The sequence below is a fragment of the Nyctibius grandis genome, chromosome 2, assembly GCF_013368605.1.
Source record: "Nyctibius grandis isolate bNycGra1 chromosome 2, bNycGra1.pri, whole genome shotgun sequence".
NCBI lineage: Eukaryota > Metazoa > Chordata > Aves > Nyctibiiformes > Nyctibiidae > Nyctibius > Nyctibius grandis.
Window position 1 is genome coordinate 49,407,476 of NC_090659.1, and position 20,354 is coordinate 49,427,829.

At 38.6% G+C, this 20,354-nt stretch overlaps 1 protein-coding gene across 1 annotated transcript in view; it reads left to right on the forward strand.

Annotated features, from left to right (window-relative positions):
* The window catches only part of OCA2 (OCA2 melanosomal transmembrane protein), a 184,434-nt gene that overhangs the window by 134,184 nt on the left and 29,896 nt on the right, over positions 1-20,354 (forward strand). Inside the window, exon 22 of the mRNA XM_068425544.1 lies at positions 9,984-10,077. Within this exon, the coding sequence (XP_068281645.1) occupies positions 9,984-10,077 (94 nt within the window). The remainder of the gene's footprint in view (positions 1-9,983; positions 10,078-20,354) is intronic.

Genomic DNA, 20,354 nt, shown 5'->3' on the forward strand with positions numbered 1-20,354 from the left:
GTAAGTTAGGAGTCTGGCTGCCCCAGGCTCTCTGGTGATGGGGAGACCGGCATGTCTGGGAGGCAATTTATTCATCCATTGAAAACACCAGACACTCTCTACAGAGCACATCGAAGCCCCTCATGCGCAGAACTTGAGTAGCTCAGAGGGGTGCCCAAAGACAGGTCAAATGAATTCAGACCTTGGGGCCTTTTGGTTTGTCAATTCTTCTGAATGCTGATGACCCTATTCATTTTTGTATGTCTGGGCATTAATGGACAGGCTGACTAAGTAGTAGCTGGAAAAATTGTATTGCTTATGGCTTTTTCATGTACTATCTGCCAGTATTATGTTTTGACTATGAAGGAAAAGAAAACAGGAAATTTAAAAGGAATTAAAAGAAACAAACAAGGAAGTAACTTCTGGGGACAAACCTTTTAGCAAGGCCTGTTGTGATAGGACAAGGGGTAATGGTTTTAAACTAAAAGAAGGTAGATTTAGATTAGATATAAGGAAGACTTTTTTTACAATGAGGGTGGTGAAACACTGGAACAGGTTGCCCAGAGAGGTGGTAGATGCTCCATCCCTGGAAACATTCAAAGTCAGGTTGGATTGGGCTCTGAGCAACCTGATCTACTTGAAGATGTTCCTGTTCATTGCAGAGGGGTTGGGCTAGATGACCTTTAAAGGTCCCTTCCATCCCAAACTATTATATGATTCTATGATTCCCTTATTTTCTGTGGTGTCCTGACAAATCTGCATCTGTATTTCTTTTGCAGGAGAGGACATTGAATAAATCTTTATTCATTAATGTTTCCTATTCTAGTACATAATGAAATTATGGTACCTCTTGAGACTGAATTGTATGTAGACCTTCCAATAGTGTCTAGGGAATGATGCCCTAAAATTTTGGAGGGTAAATGAAACTGCTAACTACAGCAATTGCAGAACAAAAGGAGTTTTAATTGTACTGCTTCTATTGGCTCATAAGTTTTAAAAGAACATGAAATATGGATTCAACTCAATTTGAGTAAGTAAACAGTCAGAAATCCACCTGTTAAGACTGTTCAATTGTGTAGAACTAGATTTTTACTGAACTGAAGAGGTTATAGCTAAGATATTATTTGAAGGGGTTTTGTACATTCGACTTCTAAAGAGCTGGCATATATTTGTCTTTTTATCTCTTTCTTTTTTTTATGATTTGTACAAAGTATGTTTCTGAAAAAAAGAAGAAAAAAAAAGGGCTTGAGTTAAAAAAGTGACTGAATTAATATTTGAAAGTCCTTACCTTTTGAGTTCTCAGTTGCTAGCATAGAAAAGTTCAAAAAGTATTTCTCTGCTGAGTGACTATTGCTGCGTTTTCTGCAGTGTACAGTTTTGCACCATTTTTCTTCTCTGTATATTTTCCTGGAGGACAACACCTGAAAGTCATCATTGTCACAATCCTGCAGAACGAAGCAATCTCTAGGATAGATATAGCTGTGTTATTCTGGCCACACAAGCTCGGTTGTAGGCTCTACTTCAAGAAAGGAAGTAGGAGAAGGGGACTGCTGGCTCTTTTCTTCTAACCTTACAGGGTCAAAATCCAGGTGGGAATAAAATCCATTATCCACAGGACATTGTGATAATTACGGCTGTTAAAGGAGTGCAACCCACAGTGTAGCTAAACAGTTGGATTTCTCTCAGTGGTTCAGTGCTACAGTTATTCTGTCTCTTGGCACCATCCTTCAGTCCCTGATGCAGTTGGGGCCTTGCACAGTGGAGTATCACTGATTTATTTTTCCTGCTGATTCTGCTCAATAAAATCCTAAACTAGTTTTAAAGCTTCAGATACGAAGGTATAAACCTAGAAATATTGTTTATATTCCTAAGACAATCGTTCTTCTTTGCAATATGAGGGAAAAGAAATAACTTTGAATAAAACATAAAAATTATTAAAATATATAATAATTGATATGATGTAAAAAGCACAACTGTAGATCCTTTGAAGTTCTTTTATAGTTACAATAGATCAAATTGTATAACACTTTTCAACTTGAAAGATTCAAAAAGTCTATCAAGAACTGAATGTATGGAGTAAAAATATAGTAGTTATTTAAGAAGAGCACTATTCAGCTTTGTTTTTGAACTTAATTATTGTACAAAATGTGTAATTGAATCTGTAGGAAAAAGTTTTACTGGGGAGAGTGTATTTACCTGAGCTTGAATTTGACTAGGACACTGATATTGAAAGATCCTATTGTTTCTAAAGGCCATTGGAGTCTTTTAATGATGAGCAATCCTGGGGCTCAGTTTTATGTCTTGTGAGCGAGACAGCCCTAATTTAGTGAAGTATTTTGTCTACGGATATACAACTCATAATCCAAATCAAAGAGTGGTATTGTAGGGAATGAGTGACTTGAGATCTTTCAAAAGGAAAAGGATGTTGCTGCTCTTGACTTTGAAAGGCAGGCAAAACAAATAAGGAAATTTAGGAAATGTCACTGAATTTTTCTCTGAAGACCTCAGTGCAGTCTTTAGCAGTATTATGACTCTAAATTGTACAGATCTAGAAGCAAAATACAGCAGGTATTTTGTATGTCTTACACTAATATCTAATTTACTTTCTGAGTATACTTGCATTACTGATGAATTTGAAATGGTTGTATTAAGTTTTCAATCTGTGTGAAATAACTGCATGCTATAAAGTTCTGCAAATTAGAGGTAGGATAATGATCAGAGACGACATCAGAGACTCCTACAAAGCATATGTGGAGTTTTGTTTTATTTTGTTTACTTGCTTTGTGCATTTCTTTATCATAAATTATAGAATGTTTTTTTTAGAAGCCTTGGCCACTTCTGTTTTCAGAATAATATATAATATTCAAACTCATTATGTTGTATTGGCGAGTTGCTGCAGTACACGAATACAGACTCTGCATAGCTGTCAGCAGACGAGGTATATTCAGTTAGAAGGTAGCACTTGGACTATCAGACAGAACAAGACAAGGAGGCTATAGCAAGCTTCAAAACACTTAAGTGCAGAAGGTAATACTGGATTATCTACTTTCCTTCCTTTGCAGACACTTTCCAGATAATACCCCCTTTTCCTGCACCTTGAGTGCTGCAGCAGAGAGGAGGGAAAAAGCCCCTCAATCTGCAAGATTCATATTGATTCATGTTGATGAATCAGACACTCTGTATGATGCTGAAGAAAGTTATAATAATGCCCTAGATATTATTTATACATATATTAATTAATACATGTAGCCCAGTTGCAGTTAGCACACCTAAACCAAAGAGGGGCACTAGCAGGATTTATGAAACTGTTTTAAACAAGGCACTTAAACCATAGCTAAACATAACAGGTAAGCTCCAATTGAAAGTCAATTTGAGTTAAGTTGGAATCTGAATTTAAAACAGCTGAATACACTAAAATAACTTAATGGAAGGACACCTTTTTTAAAAGTAATATTATCTTGTTCTGCTCAGCTTCAAAGTAATTTATGATAAAGCTGAATAATGTATTTTTATGCCAGGTGTCTATACATGGAACTATTTTTCAATATTTAGTCCTTAATAGTGCCATGTGTAGAGAACCTGCGAAACTGGGCTAACATAATTTTAGCCTCTGAATCTAAAAATCAGAGAGAAAAAAATGTGTAAGCTGCCGCTTGCGTGCAGCATTGAAGTCTTTAAATGGAACCTATCTGAGTATGTGTTTCAGGACAAGAGGGAATGGTGTGTCACAGTGCACTGCTGACACTATTCCTCGTTGCACTAGTTTATTTTACCCTTGTACTGGGTAAGTTGACTTTGAGGAGAGAGATGACTTTAGTGATCACCTCAGGTTTTATGTCTCTTTTACAGATGTCTGGATTGGAAAGAAGCTTATGGATTTCTTTATGTTGTTAAAGTAACAAGTGCAGGATGTTGAGCAACCTGTCTTATTTATTGTACACTTTTGGTAGAAAAGCAACAAATTTAAATTTTACCTTTTCCTCTCATAGTAAAAAGAAAGCAATGAGCATTGAATAGTGCAATACTTACAATAACTGTCCTGCTGGTGGCTTATATAGTAGAGCTGATAAAAAATGGTAAAGTTCACCTGATTAGAAGTGTTGGATTGAATGCAGTTCAATAAATTTTTGGATAAGTAAATTCAAAACTTGGATTTAAATTCTTTTTTTTTCTTTTTCCTATAAATTCCATGTATATGTATTTGTGCAGAAACATTCCATTCAAGATGTTTTCAAGTGGGTAAAATTAAAAAATGTTGATATTGTACAATTGCAATCTATAACATATAACAAAGTTGAATGAGTTCATGCATGCCTTCTCCCCCTTACCGCCTATGACTTGAGTTTCCTTGTTATTTTAGGGACTGATAATGGCTTAATTGGCCTTGATTCTGTAGCTCTTTATTGACTACAAAGTTTGATTATCCAGGGCTTGTTAATTTTTACACATAAAAATTATTAAAAGATATTCAAGACTTACAGACATTTAACAGACGAATATAAATTGCTTTGTTTAATGAGGCAAATCTGGATTAGTTTTGGTGAAAGGTAAAATTTCTGAAAGCTATGAAGTCTGTCTCCGATAAAGCTAATCAAAACCATAACCATTCAGTGTTCACTTCTGCAGCCAGATTTGTTATATTTGCTCAGTTTGTGCTTTAAGTAGAGAAATGGAATACGCTACGGAAAGGAAGCCACGTGTCAGGGTACCTATATTTAACGATGTATAGTATATGGGAGACTGCCCAGAGTTTTCATTTAATGTGTGGGAAGAAAGGAGCTGGCTTCCTTCAATAAGTTTTGCTTTGACACTGTAATGGGATGGTTTGCTTACAGCAAAAAGCAGGGCTGAGAATCCTCACCCTAAAATTATTCATGATTCTGTAGTGAACTCCTTGTTTCAGAGTGACAACCCTTGTATGGGACAAAGCAGTGCCAACAGCTGTGCCTGTGTCAGACTGGGCCTTGCACTGATGTTTGTCCAAGGCCAGGGACAAGCTGTTTTTAGAGCTTGTGTTGACATGAAAACAGGGTAGTCTTTTTGCTTCTGCATTAGCTAGCCAGAGGTACAGGGAAGAGAAAACACAGAAAGTCTACCAGTTAAGCACAGGTGTAGCTTGTTATCTACTGTCAGAGCATGTGGAGGGGAAGTGGTCTGTAATGCTCACAACAAAGCAAGGCTTTTCTGTAAGCAATCCACTTTTAAGCTTGCTGTTGCACAAGGTACTATCTCCCTTATATTTGAGACAGTTACTGGACATGAAGGCTGCTCATGCTAGGCCGAATAGCTTTATTAGCGATAATCCCTTCCCTTTGATTTCTCAGTGCTTTGAGTAATAAACACTAATTTTGCCAGGCACTTTGAGGCGATTCTCCAGGCAAACATATTAATGCAGCAAACCCAAGGGTTAGACTTGCTATTGAGGTGGCGAGACCAAAGGAACTCCTGAGAACTAATGGTATTTAGGGATAATAGATGTGCTGCTGACAAGTAAAAATCAACAGCTGAGAATAAGGCTTAAAGTGAGAGGAAACATGTTATTGACACAAACTCTCTCCCTTTTCGTGTTATGATTCCACCCTGATTTCCCAGCCCTTTCCTTTAGTAAGCTTAATGAGATCTCCCAGCATTGATTGTCAGTGTGTTGCAGATTATAGTCACCTGGGCAAACTCTGTTTACTGAGGGAGAGGCTGTCTGAGCCCAAGGGAGGTGCATTAGCTGTGGTGTGCAGGTTCTGGGTTTGAACTTGACAGTCTCTGAAGGAGTGATGTAGCAGAGGGTGACAACTGAACACTGGACTGAGAAGAAGTAGCTACAAATGGAAGCAAAAGGCTGGAAGAAGCAGGGCCGGTAGATACTGCAGGTATCAAATAAGGCTTACCAAACCTTGTCAACATCTTCCCATTTGTACCTCTAAGTTAGCCTGAGATGCAAACCCACATTTTAATTGTGTGGGTTTTTGTTTTGGATCTTTCTTGGTAGATTTATTCTTAACTAAAACCGTTGAATACTTTCTTATACTTGGAGTTGATTTCACATTCCCTGAAGATATTCAAAGTAGTTTGCCTTGAGAAATATCAGAAAGATACTTTTATGTCACCTTTTCTGGACAGAAGCAGTAGAAGGTTTTCTACTGTGCTTCTGCATCGATTGTGCAAAGCTAGGGCAGGTCCATGGAAAAATGAGTATGATCCATGAGGATTCCTCTGTCATTTTCTTCTCTGTAGCCTAGGCAGCAGCAGCTCTTTAAGTGACATGTCTGTATCTTTCTATGATCACACTTCAAAATGAGGTTTTTTTGCATTAAGAAAAATTATTTCATGCTTATGAATTACTAAGTGTAGTTAGTATTGACAATAATGTATGTAGTCTACCAAGAATAAAAGGCAGAATAGATATGCAGGATAAAATATATGGCTTACCTCATACATATCACATATAATTGATATTAGAAATATAATATTTAATTCATTGTAATGAATCCAGCTTCTTAATAACCATCTGCCTTGTGATAAAGGATGAGTTACAGTAGGAGTCATCAAAGCAAGTTACAATAGGAGCCATCAAAACAGATTGGTTATTATAATGTTTTTCTTTGATACATTTCACTGGTGTGTTATTACATTTTGAGCATACAAACAAGCAAGTAAGAGTCTTTGCTATGCTTTTTAAGCTTAATTATTCTTAAGATTGAACACGATGTGAAGGTGAAGTCCTAGAAAATGCTTATTCTTCATTTGCGTCAATTGGAATAAATTTAATGTGTGTAGGTTTCCATGTACATTAACTTAGTCTTGGGTTTTCCGTGATTCAGAGGTCACAGTGTTGCTGTTTCACTACTGAGTTAAATATCTGCTGTGGAGACAGATGTTCCTGGGAGGAGAAACAAAAGTTTGCCTCAGTTGTCAATTTCACTGTAGTTCTTTGAAGCCTGCGGAGCCAATACCTAATTAAACTGCACACACGCTCCGAAAAAATGGAAAAGAAATGCTGCTCCTTTCAGATAACATTTAAGGTGACAATTTCTCCTCAAATGAAATCTACTTGGGGAAATCAATTCATTGCTGGGGCAGAAACTCTTTCCATAATACTTCATTATGAGAAGGCATTACTATAGCCCATGTACAGTATAGGAGAGTGCCTGCTGTTTGGAGATCTTGACTGTATCTAGTTATAGCCATGGGACAAGTGCAGTTTCTGCCCTCTTTCTTTGATTTGAAGCCAGATCTATATTCCTTGTCTACAGTAATATTATTCTGATGGTGATGTCTGATTGTGCTACACATAGAGCAGAAACCTCTTATGAAATATTTGGAGGCTGTAGACTACTGATTAGTTTTGGAATTGAAAATTCCTTAAGTGTTCCTGCCTGACTCCTCTAATAACATCAGCTGTATTCATTTGTTCTGTTTTTGCATTAAGTCACATGTTTTACGTCTCAGCTTTCTCATGCCACAACCTACCAGGAATGCTGATGTTCCAAGTTCAATTTCATATCTTTAAATGTGCATTAAAGTAACTAAAATATGCTTTGAGGCAAAGACAGGGGAAGGGAAATGAGCTGTGAGTTCCTAATGACCAGTGCTACCCTAGACACGTTTTTTTTAAAGGTTTCTGGTCCTCTAAGGTTACTCATCTTTTCTATCCACACCTCAAGTGCATGTGGGCAGGTGCGTGATTCACTGTGCCAGACAGGAAGCCCTTGGTGTCTCATAAGAATGCTCCACGATCCTTTCTATTAATGTGCAGTTCCATTAACATCAGCAGAGCTCCTCATAGACAGAGAGGATCTCTGCACCCAGCTCCAGCTCCTTTGCAAGGTCAAACTCTTAAAAACAGAGCAAGCAGGAAGCAGCTCACCTAGCATAGCTCCTGGGAGAGCAGAAAAAAAAAGGAATTAAAACAAATAAAGGGACAATTAAAGGTGTAAAGTTAAATGTCTGTTTGGGATTGGGGGAAATGTTTTTCTCATCTCATACTGTCTGCAAGTTTTTAGCTTCTTTCTTCTTCCATAGTGGGATCGGCTCAAGAGCTGTTTGAGACTGCTGATGAGAAAACAAAACCAGTCTCCCATTCTTAATAGGTGTTGTTTAGGACACTCACCTGAGACAACAGATATCCACGTTCAGATCTCTACTCCAGGACGAAAATCTCTGTTTGCTGCCTATTTTGTGTTGATAATAACTCACCATCCTAGAATAAATAAGAATCATGCTTTTGCTTTGGACTCAATTGGAAAAATCTTGGCCACACAAGGGCTTTTTCTTGGAAAGCTTTGGCTTTCATGAAATCAACTTAAAAAAAAATAAAAGTCCTGAGTGACTTTTTGGAGTTTAGTTGTTTCTCAAAGTTATTGCTCTGCCCCTAGAACAACCAGTCAAAAACCTGTATCTCAGTATCCACTGACACTGGTATGGCTTTGAATCCAAACTGGGTTCAAAATTATCACAGTCAAGATCTTTCTCCTACTCTTTTTCTTGTTAGAAGAGGAAGATCTTCCTTCTTCCAATGTTCCTTCCACATCACATCTTTTCTCTCCTTTTCTTTACTTCTGAACTCTATCACTGAATTTTATTTGAATTGAAGAGTGTTCTATTATTTTTAAGAATATTTTTAGAAGTCTGCTGATTTTGTGTGCATTTTCAGGTGCAGAAGGCCATACGGGTACCATGTGTGAATACTTAGGGGAATAATCCTTCTGCCTTTATTCTGACCAATTTTTTAGTAAACTGATCTCTGGGTGACCTGAAACATTTACTAAGACAAAAAAATTAACTGGAGTGTTAATTGCCTTCTGATCTGTTTCTGTCAAAGTGAGACCAGAAGAGTCTCCACTGAGCAATAATGTTTAACAGGGCCAAAATGAGAAGAGTAACTATATGTCAATGGAAATGAAGGAAGAGTTGTGCTTAGAATAAGGGATTGTTAATGTGGTGATGTGTGGCAAAAGAGACGACTTGCCATAGTATAAAAATATTTTTCTCTTAGATTGTTACCTCTTTTGTGCAAAATTTCAGTTGAGGAATAGAACGTGGGAATCACTGTCACTTCCTGAGTTGTGCCTTAGATCAGAAACATTTGCTGAAGACATCTGCTTTGTGGAAATCAAGTACACAGCATTTCTTAAGTCTGAGGTATGACTCATGGGAAAACTACAGAAAATGGTTTGGTCTTTCTGAGCTCTGAATACCTGACTTCTTTACATTGCCAGATTATTGAAAGTTTAGAGAAAACACAGGAATAAAGTAGTTACTAGAAAAGGCTTAGGAGAAAAAAGAAGTATGTAGCGCTTCCAAGAGGATAGACGCATGCTATAAACATGGATATTATTTTCCTTTGGCGTCCCCCTCTCTTAAGGGGACCCACATAATGTAATTTGGTGAAGTTCACTGAGGAAAGTTATGTTCTTTATGTATTAAAGAACTATTGTGGTTTGGCAAGCAAACTTTGTATCTGTGGTGATCCTTTTGCCTTAGCAGAGAAATGTGAAACATTTATTCCCCTCCATTGTCCCACTTATTGTGTTTTAGATTTCTCTTAAAAAAAAAAATCTTAGCAATTAGTTACCCTCTCTATAAAAAAGACACTAATTTGTCAATGTCAAGTTTGTGTAAGGAAAAAAGGCATCCATTTTCTTATCATCCTCAAATTATCTCGTCCTTTGTTTTCGTATTGTCTGACAGCACCTTCTTGTATGTAAAACCAAAAATCAGCAAGTTTATCTGAATGCAAGTCTCTGGTGTCATTTTGACAACTGCTAGATTGGTGTTATATTCCTTCCCTGTTTTTGTGGCTTATGTAGAATCAGAGAATGATACCAGCCTTATCTTTCAAAGCGTGAAGCTATTTGTAGGATGTGAAGATACTCTTTTCAAGCTTATGCAACAGAAATTGATTTTTTCTTTTCTAACTAGTACATCTTAGGACTTTAGCACAGAATAAACAGAGGAAGGGTAAGAAACAGAGCACAACTATAAACTGGTATTTCTTTTCTGAACTGCAGGTAATGGAACATTGATTGGAGCATCCGCGAATGTTGTTTGTGCAGGAATTGCTGAACAGCATGGTTATGGCTTCTCTTTCATGGAGTTTTTCAGGTACAATTTTAAACTTCTTTAAATTTGTCATTTTTTTTTCTCTAGGTAAACAATGGATCTTCCAAGAGAAAATCTGGAGAAAGGTCTATAAAACAGACCTATGTTCCTAATTTATTTTTGGCAACTGAAATGCAGGTGGAGGGCAGATCACGTTATTTTTGCATACTGTGGATAGAATGAATGAAGGTGGTGGGAGCACAGTGGAACCCCAGGAGAAACAAAGCCTCAGAAATTCCTGCTTTGATCACCCTCAATCTTATCTTCTGCTCTGTAGTGATACTAAATTTTTACTTTGTTGTTAAATATGGTTTAAAGTTAGTTTCCCATCTGCATGTTTTCACAGATGTTCCATTGCCAGCAGAAAGTGGGATGTCCCAGTTTAGGCTGAGTAGAACTTTACTCCACAATCCCATGAGCAAAGTTATTTACCTAAAAGCAGTTTATCTAAAAGCAATTACTTTTTTTGACTAGTTGTTTAGCAGCTGTGAGTGAAAGTGTGATGAGCAGCTAGTAACAGCTCAAGTTGTTCTTTAATAATTGTTTAATTAATAATTGATAATTGTTTTTTAATAATGGAAATTCCTCTGCAAGTCGTTCAAGAGGATCAACAGGTTTTTAAGGGACAAAGGCTACTTAGCATACTTAATGCATACGACAGTTTAATATTTTTCCAAGCACCTCTGGTTTTTGAGACTGTGATTGGCAGGTGTAAATGGAAACTGGCAGACATGAAGTTAAAGTTTAAGATGTGGTTGATTTAACTAGATCATAATCCATTTCTTATTTTTCTGCATATTTAGGGCAAAGGATAATGTTAAGTTCACACCAATAATTTCTTCTCTTTTTCTTTATGCTGTTTATTTTATTTTCTCAGCTCCATCAGCTTTCCTTTATAGTGTTTACCTCAAAGCCTTCAAACCTGCGTAATTAATATGAGTAATCATACAAAAGTGTCTGGAGCAGAGCCAATGATAACCCTAAAAAGAAAGGTGATCTGAACTGTTCAGGCTAAAATTCTTGCTATGAGCATGTGCTGCTCATAGCACAGTTTATCTCTTCACCCATAGTCTTCTGATGATATGTTTTAGAAAGACAGATTACCTATCAAATCAAAGGCTCGGTTGTCAGGACCTTCAAGACTGCAGTACAGTCTTACGTAGTATACAGTGGTAGCTAACCGACTTCTCGGAAGTCAAGCCCTTGTACAAAAGAAGGTGGTGATACAGCAGTAGTGGGCTTGTGGATTGTTCTGTTCATGTTTCATAAACGTCCACGTTGTCATTTGGGGATTTGACTTGTATTTAGCATTAACAACGAGTCTTCTATGTAGATTTTGTAATGAAATGTTGTTAAAGTTTCCATGACACTGACTAAGTAAGCAGAAATAAGGATGCAAATCCTGACTAGTCTCTTCAGCAGTGTTTACTGCAATGTATTCTTTGGGAAGATTGAAGATAATACATAGATGTTCTGGAATTACCTTCTATACATATGTTTTCAGTGGAAACAATTACTGGGGAAGGCTGTAGCCATTGTGAGCAAAGATGTGAGAACTGAATCCAGAGTGGTCACAGGAAGATAGCAATGCATATTAATTAGCAGACAGAACATAATAGCCTACTTTTGCTGGTTTCTTCTCAGGCACTGAGTAAACAGTTCATGATCTCCTTCATAATTTGTCTTAGGAAAATATTTGTTTCAGTCTAATGTGCCCCAATTCAACATTTTCTGAAGTTTCTCCTGGCATTAAGAGGTATTATATGTATCCCTTGAGGATTTTGATCTGGCTTACTTTTGTTTATGAAGGTTGTCTCAAAGCATGAAGTGATTTTTCTGCATTTCTTCCCTGTTTGCCCAAGATCACTCATTAAGTTTCACATCCCTATTCAGGATCCTCTGCAGTGCTTCTGCCAGTATAGACACAGATCGTTACTCTCTCATCTTGCAAACCCCTGTGAGACACCAGGGAAAAATCATGGATACTATGTGTGGAGAGATGATGGCCCTCTGTTGCCTGGCTTTTGCTAAGGTGTCTTCAGTGCAACCTGGGCTGTTATCGGTTTGCCCTTCCCAGGTGTCTGTGCAGGAAACTCATGACATGTCTGTCCTGGGTGGCATCTGGGGTCATACAGCACAGTACGCTACTTCCCATACTCTTCCTCCTTACCTGCATGCTAAATCCAAATTATGCAACTATGTTTAAGCTGGGACTTTGCTAGAGGAAGTTTTTTGCAAACCATGTTTTGACCTGGTGGTCTGAGGAGGAACCCTGCGCAGGGTTGCTAAGCAAATCTGGTGAGTACACCTTGACACAACAGGAGTGAAGACGATCTGGAGGCTCTGGGTGCCCAGTGACCAGGGCATCCTGGTGACTCTCTGTGTCGAGAGAGAAAGGAAAAGACAAGAACCAGGCTCTGTGTCCTGTAAGAGGGCTGATGGGCTCATGAGCTTTCCCATGTGTGTCTTTGTGCAGTGGCACTTGGTGTGGTTCGAGGTCCCTCTTCTCTTTCTAAAGAGGGCAGTGGTGGCAGCCCAGAAGATTTGTTGTACAATGCTGTTCTGCTGCCCAGCCGGAGCCAGAGGTGGTGGGATGTGATAACTTGTCTCAAATGCTGTGGTCTGCCCAGCTTGATGTACTTCCATCTGGAGTGCCTTAAGAAGAAGAAATCCTGTGCTGGTGGGGTGCATGCCTCGATGATCATGAATGCTATAGTCTTTCAAAAATCTAGCATCCTGGGGAAGGTCCCTCTTCAGAGCCCCATCTAACTGTTTCCTTTCCTGGATCAAGAGTCCTACTATCCCAAGGACTTTGAGGGCACTCATCTGCTTCTGGACTACTGGATGTCAGGGGAAGATAGCCAGCCCTGGCATCCCATCCTCACCATCCAAGTAACTCAGGCCCATGTGCTAGAAGTGCTGTGCCTGTAAGGATGTCTCAGTAGGATAGCATTTAGGTGGGAAAGATTATCCTGAGAAAGGAGGGAGAAAGGCATAGATCCTCCCTCCTGCACTGAAGCACCATAAAGCTGTCTAGTGTCCAGGGTACACTGCTGGTTGAAGAGATACCAGGTCTCAGCCATGCGGTCTCAACCATGCATGCCTGGCTGCAAGTATGCTGGCCAGTGTCACTAAGTATTTTACCCGGAATGCGTTCAGGTCTTGTTCCCTTCTCCTGCCTTCCCCATCAACACATGTAGAAACCAGTTCTGTCTGAACAGTGCTCACAAGGGGAAGAGCAAGATTGCCTGTGAGAAAAGATTCCTCAGTTGCTATGAATTCAACTTGCTGTATATGGCCCTTGTGAGCTTTTCTTGCTACTTCATTATGCTCCACCAAAATAAAAAGATTCTCATGTCCCTTAGAATATACAAACACTGTAATGAACTTACTAAACAGACCTGCTACAAAGGATGTGGAGAAGGCAGAGGTACTCAGCCCTTTGAGCAGCAGCACAAAGTCCATCTGGAGGCCAGGCACTAGTGGTGCTCCCCAGGGTGGTTGTGATCCCCAGCAGTGCCTTTCAAGCTCAGCCATTCTGGGATTAAGCTTTTAATCAGCCTCAGAAATCTGAAGGCAAATAAGGAATAACTGCCACTGGATGACTCATTTGGACTACCTCAAATTCAAACGAAAGGAAGCAATGTTAAGACAAAAGGAAAATTGAAAGTTCTAGGAAGATCAAGCTCAGAAACAGCAATTTGCTTAAAGATGCTCTTGCATGTTTAGAGTCAGTCCAGCCACATTACACTCCTTTGCCACCTTGGAAACTGCCTCAACAAACTGTATTCATGTGTTTTAATCTTTCCTCCTGAAAAAATCTTATATGTACCCTTATTTTTCATTATCCTTCTAGGAATTCAGAAGGCAGAGCTGAACACAGTATTCCAGGCACAGTCCTCTTATTTTTTCCCATTTTACAAAGATAAAATTAAATACAAAATATGGAGCTATTTCCCTTTTTGTCATTAATCTAGGCTGTTTCAAATTCCTGCTTAATTTACTATTCACTGTTAAATCCAAGTGTCTTTCAGGGTTCATGTTACTTCTTTGAGTGTGAGTATATCTGACTCCCCTCCACCAAGTTCTTATGCTTTTCCTACATTGTGTTTCTAATTAGCATATCATCAATGGGCAGAGATAAAGGGGAACTGGTGTGCTATGTGATCTAGTAACTAAACTGGAGGATGGACACAAGGATAAATATTTAAGTGGTAAAAATAGAAATAGTTGTGAGTCAGTGGGGTTTGGAAAAGGAGATAGAGAGCAGTGGGATATTTGCTGTACATGATCAAGAGTAAACATCAGAGCAAACAAATGAGCATTATGCCTCTGGAGAGAAGATCGGTTCTTTTGGTAGTCTTGACCCTGTATAAAGCACCAGGTGTGTTAATAATATGAAGGTAATTGCTCAGGGACAGCATATATGAGTAAGCAGAAGGCAGGGAAAGATAGTAAGCATACTATGATTTTTAGTCTAGCTATCAGAAAAATATTAAATCATAAATAAGAGCTTAACATAAAGGAAAACCTCAAATGTAGGACAGTAATATTTCTCTAGGCAAATGGTCAGATAAGGACAGTACAGTCTTGTTGCCTGAATAATTTCAATAGGTTGACTTAGTCATTTTATATCAATTAAGACTGTAGAATAATCAAGAGAACTTTGTTTTTCTCAAGGAATAAGATAAAAGAAAAAGCATTTCAGATGTCTCTTCTGATCTAAATGCTTCATTTCATGTTAGTTTTTACATTTTTGCTAATATATCTCTGAGTTTGTTGCAATATACCATTCCACTAGGTCAGTCCACCCTATGGAATATGAAAATGACCCACAGAAATTTTTTTGTTACCAATGAAAAATTTGGTTCTAGCTTCACAGCACAAGAAGTGCTGATCGCTGTAAGGGCTTTAATTATCTGTTTCTACTTGCTAATAAAATTGCCAGCTTGATTTTAATTTTCTTTTTGAGAGGCATTTATAACCTTGTAAAGATACATAGTATTTCAAACATAAAATAAGTCATGTTCCTTCATCCTATTGTAATTCAGTATCAATCACCCCTGTGTGTGTGATGCATGGTGCGATTAAAAAAAAAAGAATCACAGATAAATGCTGAACTTATTTGACACAAAAAGAAAGTGGGTATTATGGGGAATACTCTAATTTTATTTCAAGCAAATTTTGGCTGACTGTGAATATATCATGGTGCAGGATATATAGATAAGAGAAGAATGGCTTGGATAACTCTATGTAATGGGATAAGAATATAGGAGAGATTATTTGATACATGAGGAACTCAGCCTGCCCAGAGGAACCAGCCTGAGGACCTGTTTTAGATTACCGTGGTAAGGTTAGCTGGGCATGATCCTGAAAGCATTGTGCATATTTTCAGATTTTACATTTTTGTTATTGTTCTCCCATTATATGTCACCTGAAGAGCTAAATTAATATTCTCTGTCTTTGCTGGGAGTAACAACAATTTAGAAGTGCCAAAATACTGGCTTCTGATAACAGCTTAGGAAAGAATTAGTTTTCATCATAGCTAATATATTTACAGTAGGATATCCCATTTATCCTTACTTGAGCACACTTACCCATAAACACTGTGAAACAGTGCTTCCCGTGAGAATTGTCATTCATAAGTAAGGGAGAGTAATTTGTCATGGGTTAAATGTTGATGTTTGACATGATAACAGATTTCTTCTGTTCAAATAAGTGCAAATGCAACACTTGAGTAAAGCCCTCTCAACAAATGTGTTAATGTACAATTCCAGTTTGGGCAAGTTTTAACTTTTCACATCTTTTTCTTCATAAAATTTCTGTCTTTAAAAATCCTGATCTTTTAGGTTTATTACATCAGCTTGTTTTCATCTTTATCTTGATTTCTTTACATGTGTAAGGAAAATACTAGAAATAGGTGTTGGTTTTTTTTTTAAATAGCTCATTTAAATGATAAATTTCAAATCCACCTACATATGAAAATCTCTATTATCAGACTTAGGGAACTGAGTTTAACAAATGTAATTTAGATTTTAACATCCTATTCACTATTATGCTAGGAAGGGCAAAGCTACAGACAATCTTAATTTTCAGCTGATCACTCAACGAAGTAGAAAGGTAGTTCAGCATGTATTCGTCTTTCAATATTATGTTCTAGGCTGGATTGTTAAGAAAAATGCCAGTTTCTTTCAGCTATCCAAGAACAATCATTGCAAGATTTTAAATTGTCAGTGTTGATCTAATGACTGCTCTCAAACAAAAAAATGTCACATTGACATCTATGGCAGGTGAATAAAGTGAATGCTGCTTTTTTTAAATAGTTGCATATCTTGCGTCAAACCCCATGAAAGTAAGTATTCCTGCAATAGTGTGGTACTATCCATTCTAAGAGTTATGGATGGATTTTTTTATTGTTTCTTTTGATTTTATTTAAGGTCAAGAAACACTGTAAGTACAAATGTAAACTAATGTATATTTAGCTCTATTATTTTTAGGGAAAAGGGAGGGAAATAGTATTTTGAGCTTTTAAATATGTGGATATTTCCTTTTTCAACTTGAAATAAGGTTTATCTATATCATGTGAAGTTTCTCATGGAGCTTAACATGCTCCTGTGCCTTCTAATTAGAGCCAATAACTTTGAATTGTTTGGCCTGTGGACATAAAAGTATTGCTTTTTTTCTTCTCTTTTTGCCATGAAGTCTTTTGGATTATCAAATTAATTTCCAGTAAAGATAGATGGGGTTTAAATAGTTATCATCTTACCTGGCCTAAAATAAGGTTATGTGATTCAGGTATTAAAACATTTTTTTATAGTTTTATCTTTTAAAATCCATGAAATGTGTGTTTCATTTTCTAAGTTTTTGAAAAGGGACATTTAAAATGCAATTGCAATGATCCAGTGTTTCACTGGGCTTCATAGGAAGCACGAATCCTCCAGACACATATGCATCACTTTAAGATTATGGGGTAAGCTCATGGAAGTAGTATCTAATCATAGGGTCATAGAAAAATTACGGTTGGAAGGAACCTCAGGAGGTCTCTTATCCAGCCTAGGGCTCAAAGCAGGGTCAGCTATGGGCTGCATGGAATCTGCACTCCCTTTGAGGTCAACCTGCTCTACTGTCTGGCTGTGTCCATGGGGTAAAAGTTTCTTTTCACTTATTTCAACTTGTGCTGGTTTTCTCTCACTGTCCTATCACGTGCCACAGTGATGAGCATGGGTGCAGGTTCCAGTCACCCCTCATAGGTGCTGGGGACACTGCTAGTGTCCCTGAATCTGTCTCTTCTCCAGGCTGACCCAGCTCAGCTTACCCAGCCTCTCCTCATAGGGAAAATGCTCCAGCCCCCACTGCCTTAGGGACCCTCTGTGAACTCACTCCAGTTTGTCCATGTCTTTCCTGTGTTGGAGGACTCAAAACTGAATACAGTGTCTAGATATGGTCTAATGAGCGATCTGTAGAAGGGAAAAATCCCTTCCCTAGGTCTAAGGACCATTCCCCTTTTCATACCGCCAAGGAGGCTGTTGGCTGCCTTTGCTGCTGAGGTTCCTGCAGGCATATGTGCAGATCACCACTCCAGGTGTTTCTCACAGAGCTACTCCCAGTTCACTCTGTCCCTGGATGGTGGTGTTGCAGGGGCTCTTCTCTCCCCCTGGACAGGACTTGGCATTTGTCCTTGTTGAATTTTATAAGGTTCTGGTCTTCCCATTCTTCCAGTTTGTCCAAGTCCTGCAGGATGGTGGCCCTGCCTTCCACCTTTACAACTAATCACAGAATCAATCACAGAATCACAGAATCAATCAGGTTGGAAGAAACCTCTGGGATCATCGAGTCCAACTATTGCCCTGACACCACCATGTCAACTAGACCATGGCACTAAGCGTCATGTCCAGTCTTTCCTTAAACACATCCAGAGATGGTGACTCCACCACCTCCCTGGGCAGCCCATTCCAATGTCTAATAAGCCTTTCTGAGAAGAAATGCTTCCTAATGTCTAACCTGAACCTCCCCTGGCAAAGCTTGAGGCTATGTCCTCTTGTCCTATAGCTAGTTGCCCGGGAGAAGAGGCCAACTTCCACTCCACTACAACCTCCCTTCAGGTAGTTGTAGACTGCAATAAGGTCACCTCGGAGCCTGCTCTTCTCCAGGCTAAACAACCCCAGCTCCCTCAGCCATTCCTCGTAGGTCAGACCCTCCAGACCCTTCACCAGCTTGGTCACCCTCCTCTGGACTCGCTCCAGCACCTCAACATCTTTCTTGAAGTGCGGGGCCCACAACTGGACACAGTATTCAAGGTGCGGCCTCACCAGTGCCGAGTAGAGAGGGACGATCACTTCCCTAGACCGGCTGGCTACACTATTCCTAACAGAGGCCAGGATGCCATTGGCCTTCTTGGCCACCTGGGCACACTGCTGGCTCATGTTTAGCCAGCTGTCAATCAGCACCCCCAGGTCTCTTTCCGCCGGGCCGCTTTCTAACCACTCTTCCCCCAGCCTGTAGAGCTGCATGGGGTTGTTGTGGCCGAAGTGTAAGACCCGGCACTTGTTCTTGTTGAACCTCATGCCGTTGGTCTCGGCCCATCTATCTAACCTCTCCAGATCCCTCTCTAGGGCCTTCCTACCCTCCAGCAGATCTACACTCCCACCCAGCTTGGTGTCATCTGCAAATTTACTGAGGGTGCACTCAATCCCTATGTCTAGATCATCTATAAAGATATTGAACAGCACCGGCCCCAGAACTGAGCCCTGGGGAACACCACTAGTGACCGGCCGAACGTAATGTAAGATTATAGTCTAGTATTTCCAGTGCAACATTGCACAACTGTTGTGGTACGCAATGATATCCAATATTAGTATTCAAAATGGTGCCAATATAAGAAAGAAACTTTGCAAATGTCTGTTTGTGTTGAAATGGAAATTTTGATTCAGCCTCACATGTAACTCTTCTCATCTGATCTTCTGTGTCAATCCTGTATAAATTATATGAATAATTAAAAAAACCCGCCTAAATATGCCCCAAATTGTTTTCAAATAATAGATCTGACTACAAAACATTGACATCAATTAATTAGGTGAGGTTTTTGAGAAAGGAAACAAATAATAGTAAAATGTGATACATGCAACAAATTTATATAGCTTAAGGCATAAATTACAAACATGTACAATGTTCAATATGTATAATACTTCTTGTTCAAAACATTATTAACTGAAGAATGTCTCATAAAATCCTCAGTTTCAAGACTTTCATGCTGAAGGTTCCCAGAATGATTTAAAAGTGATTATAAGTTGTACACTCTGTGCATATATGTATACATGAAACACAAGAAGAAATTGAATTAAACTTTTATTGATATAAATTTTGAGTATAGGTCAGTAGTGGCCAGGCATGAATGCTAGCACCTCAAGTGAGTGAAATCATTGTAACCCCATATCATCAAGATACGTGACTGTGGAATTACTGTCAGATACAAAAATTCATTTTTTAGAAGGGAAAAAAAAAAAGCAAGCTGAATAATAAACCCAAACTATATCAAGATAAGAGCCGAATCAGCTTTTTCATGCTCAGAAATATTCTTGTTTTAAATTCTGAACTGTTGCACACCATTTAAGAGGTCTGATATATAATCTCTGGATTGCCTCATAGGACTTCAGGATATCTTTCCCTTCCACTAGCGTAAAGTTACTGTTTCTAGCCTCATATGACTACAGCATATTAGCCATGAAATCCAGACTATCTCCTGATATAAATGGTTATGAAAAAATAGAGAGAGAAGTCCAGGTAACTCCTTGCATTCCAAAGTCTGCTATTTTGTGTGCGTACTGACTCTCCAAAACCCGTGTATTGATCTTTGGTTGTATAGGTTTCAAGAAGGTGTAAACTGGGGGAAAGTCTGCACCAAATGGGACAGTGACAGTCTGTGGAGAAGGCTGGGGGTTTTTTTGCAAATCAGTGGTTCTTTGGAACTCACAATCATTGAGGTGTTCAGAAATTTATAAATTTGAAAGATTAAATTCAGGAGGATTACAGGACAGGGTCTAAAGAATGTTCGTCTGTCATGCAAATGAGTAATGAAAGTAATTCTAAAAGCTCTTTCTGAAATGTTGCATAGATGCAAGCTCCTCGCATTTCTGGTGTATTTGCAGGTATACCTTTTTTTCCTCTTGTACAATATTATATGTATACATAATATACGTAAAGTTATCCATCCAGTTCCTGCAGATATTTTTAGTTTACTGATATTACATACCACTGAAGTAAGTAAGGAAAATAAATACACA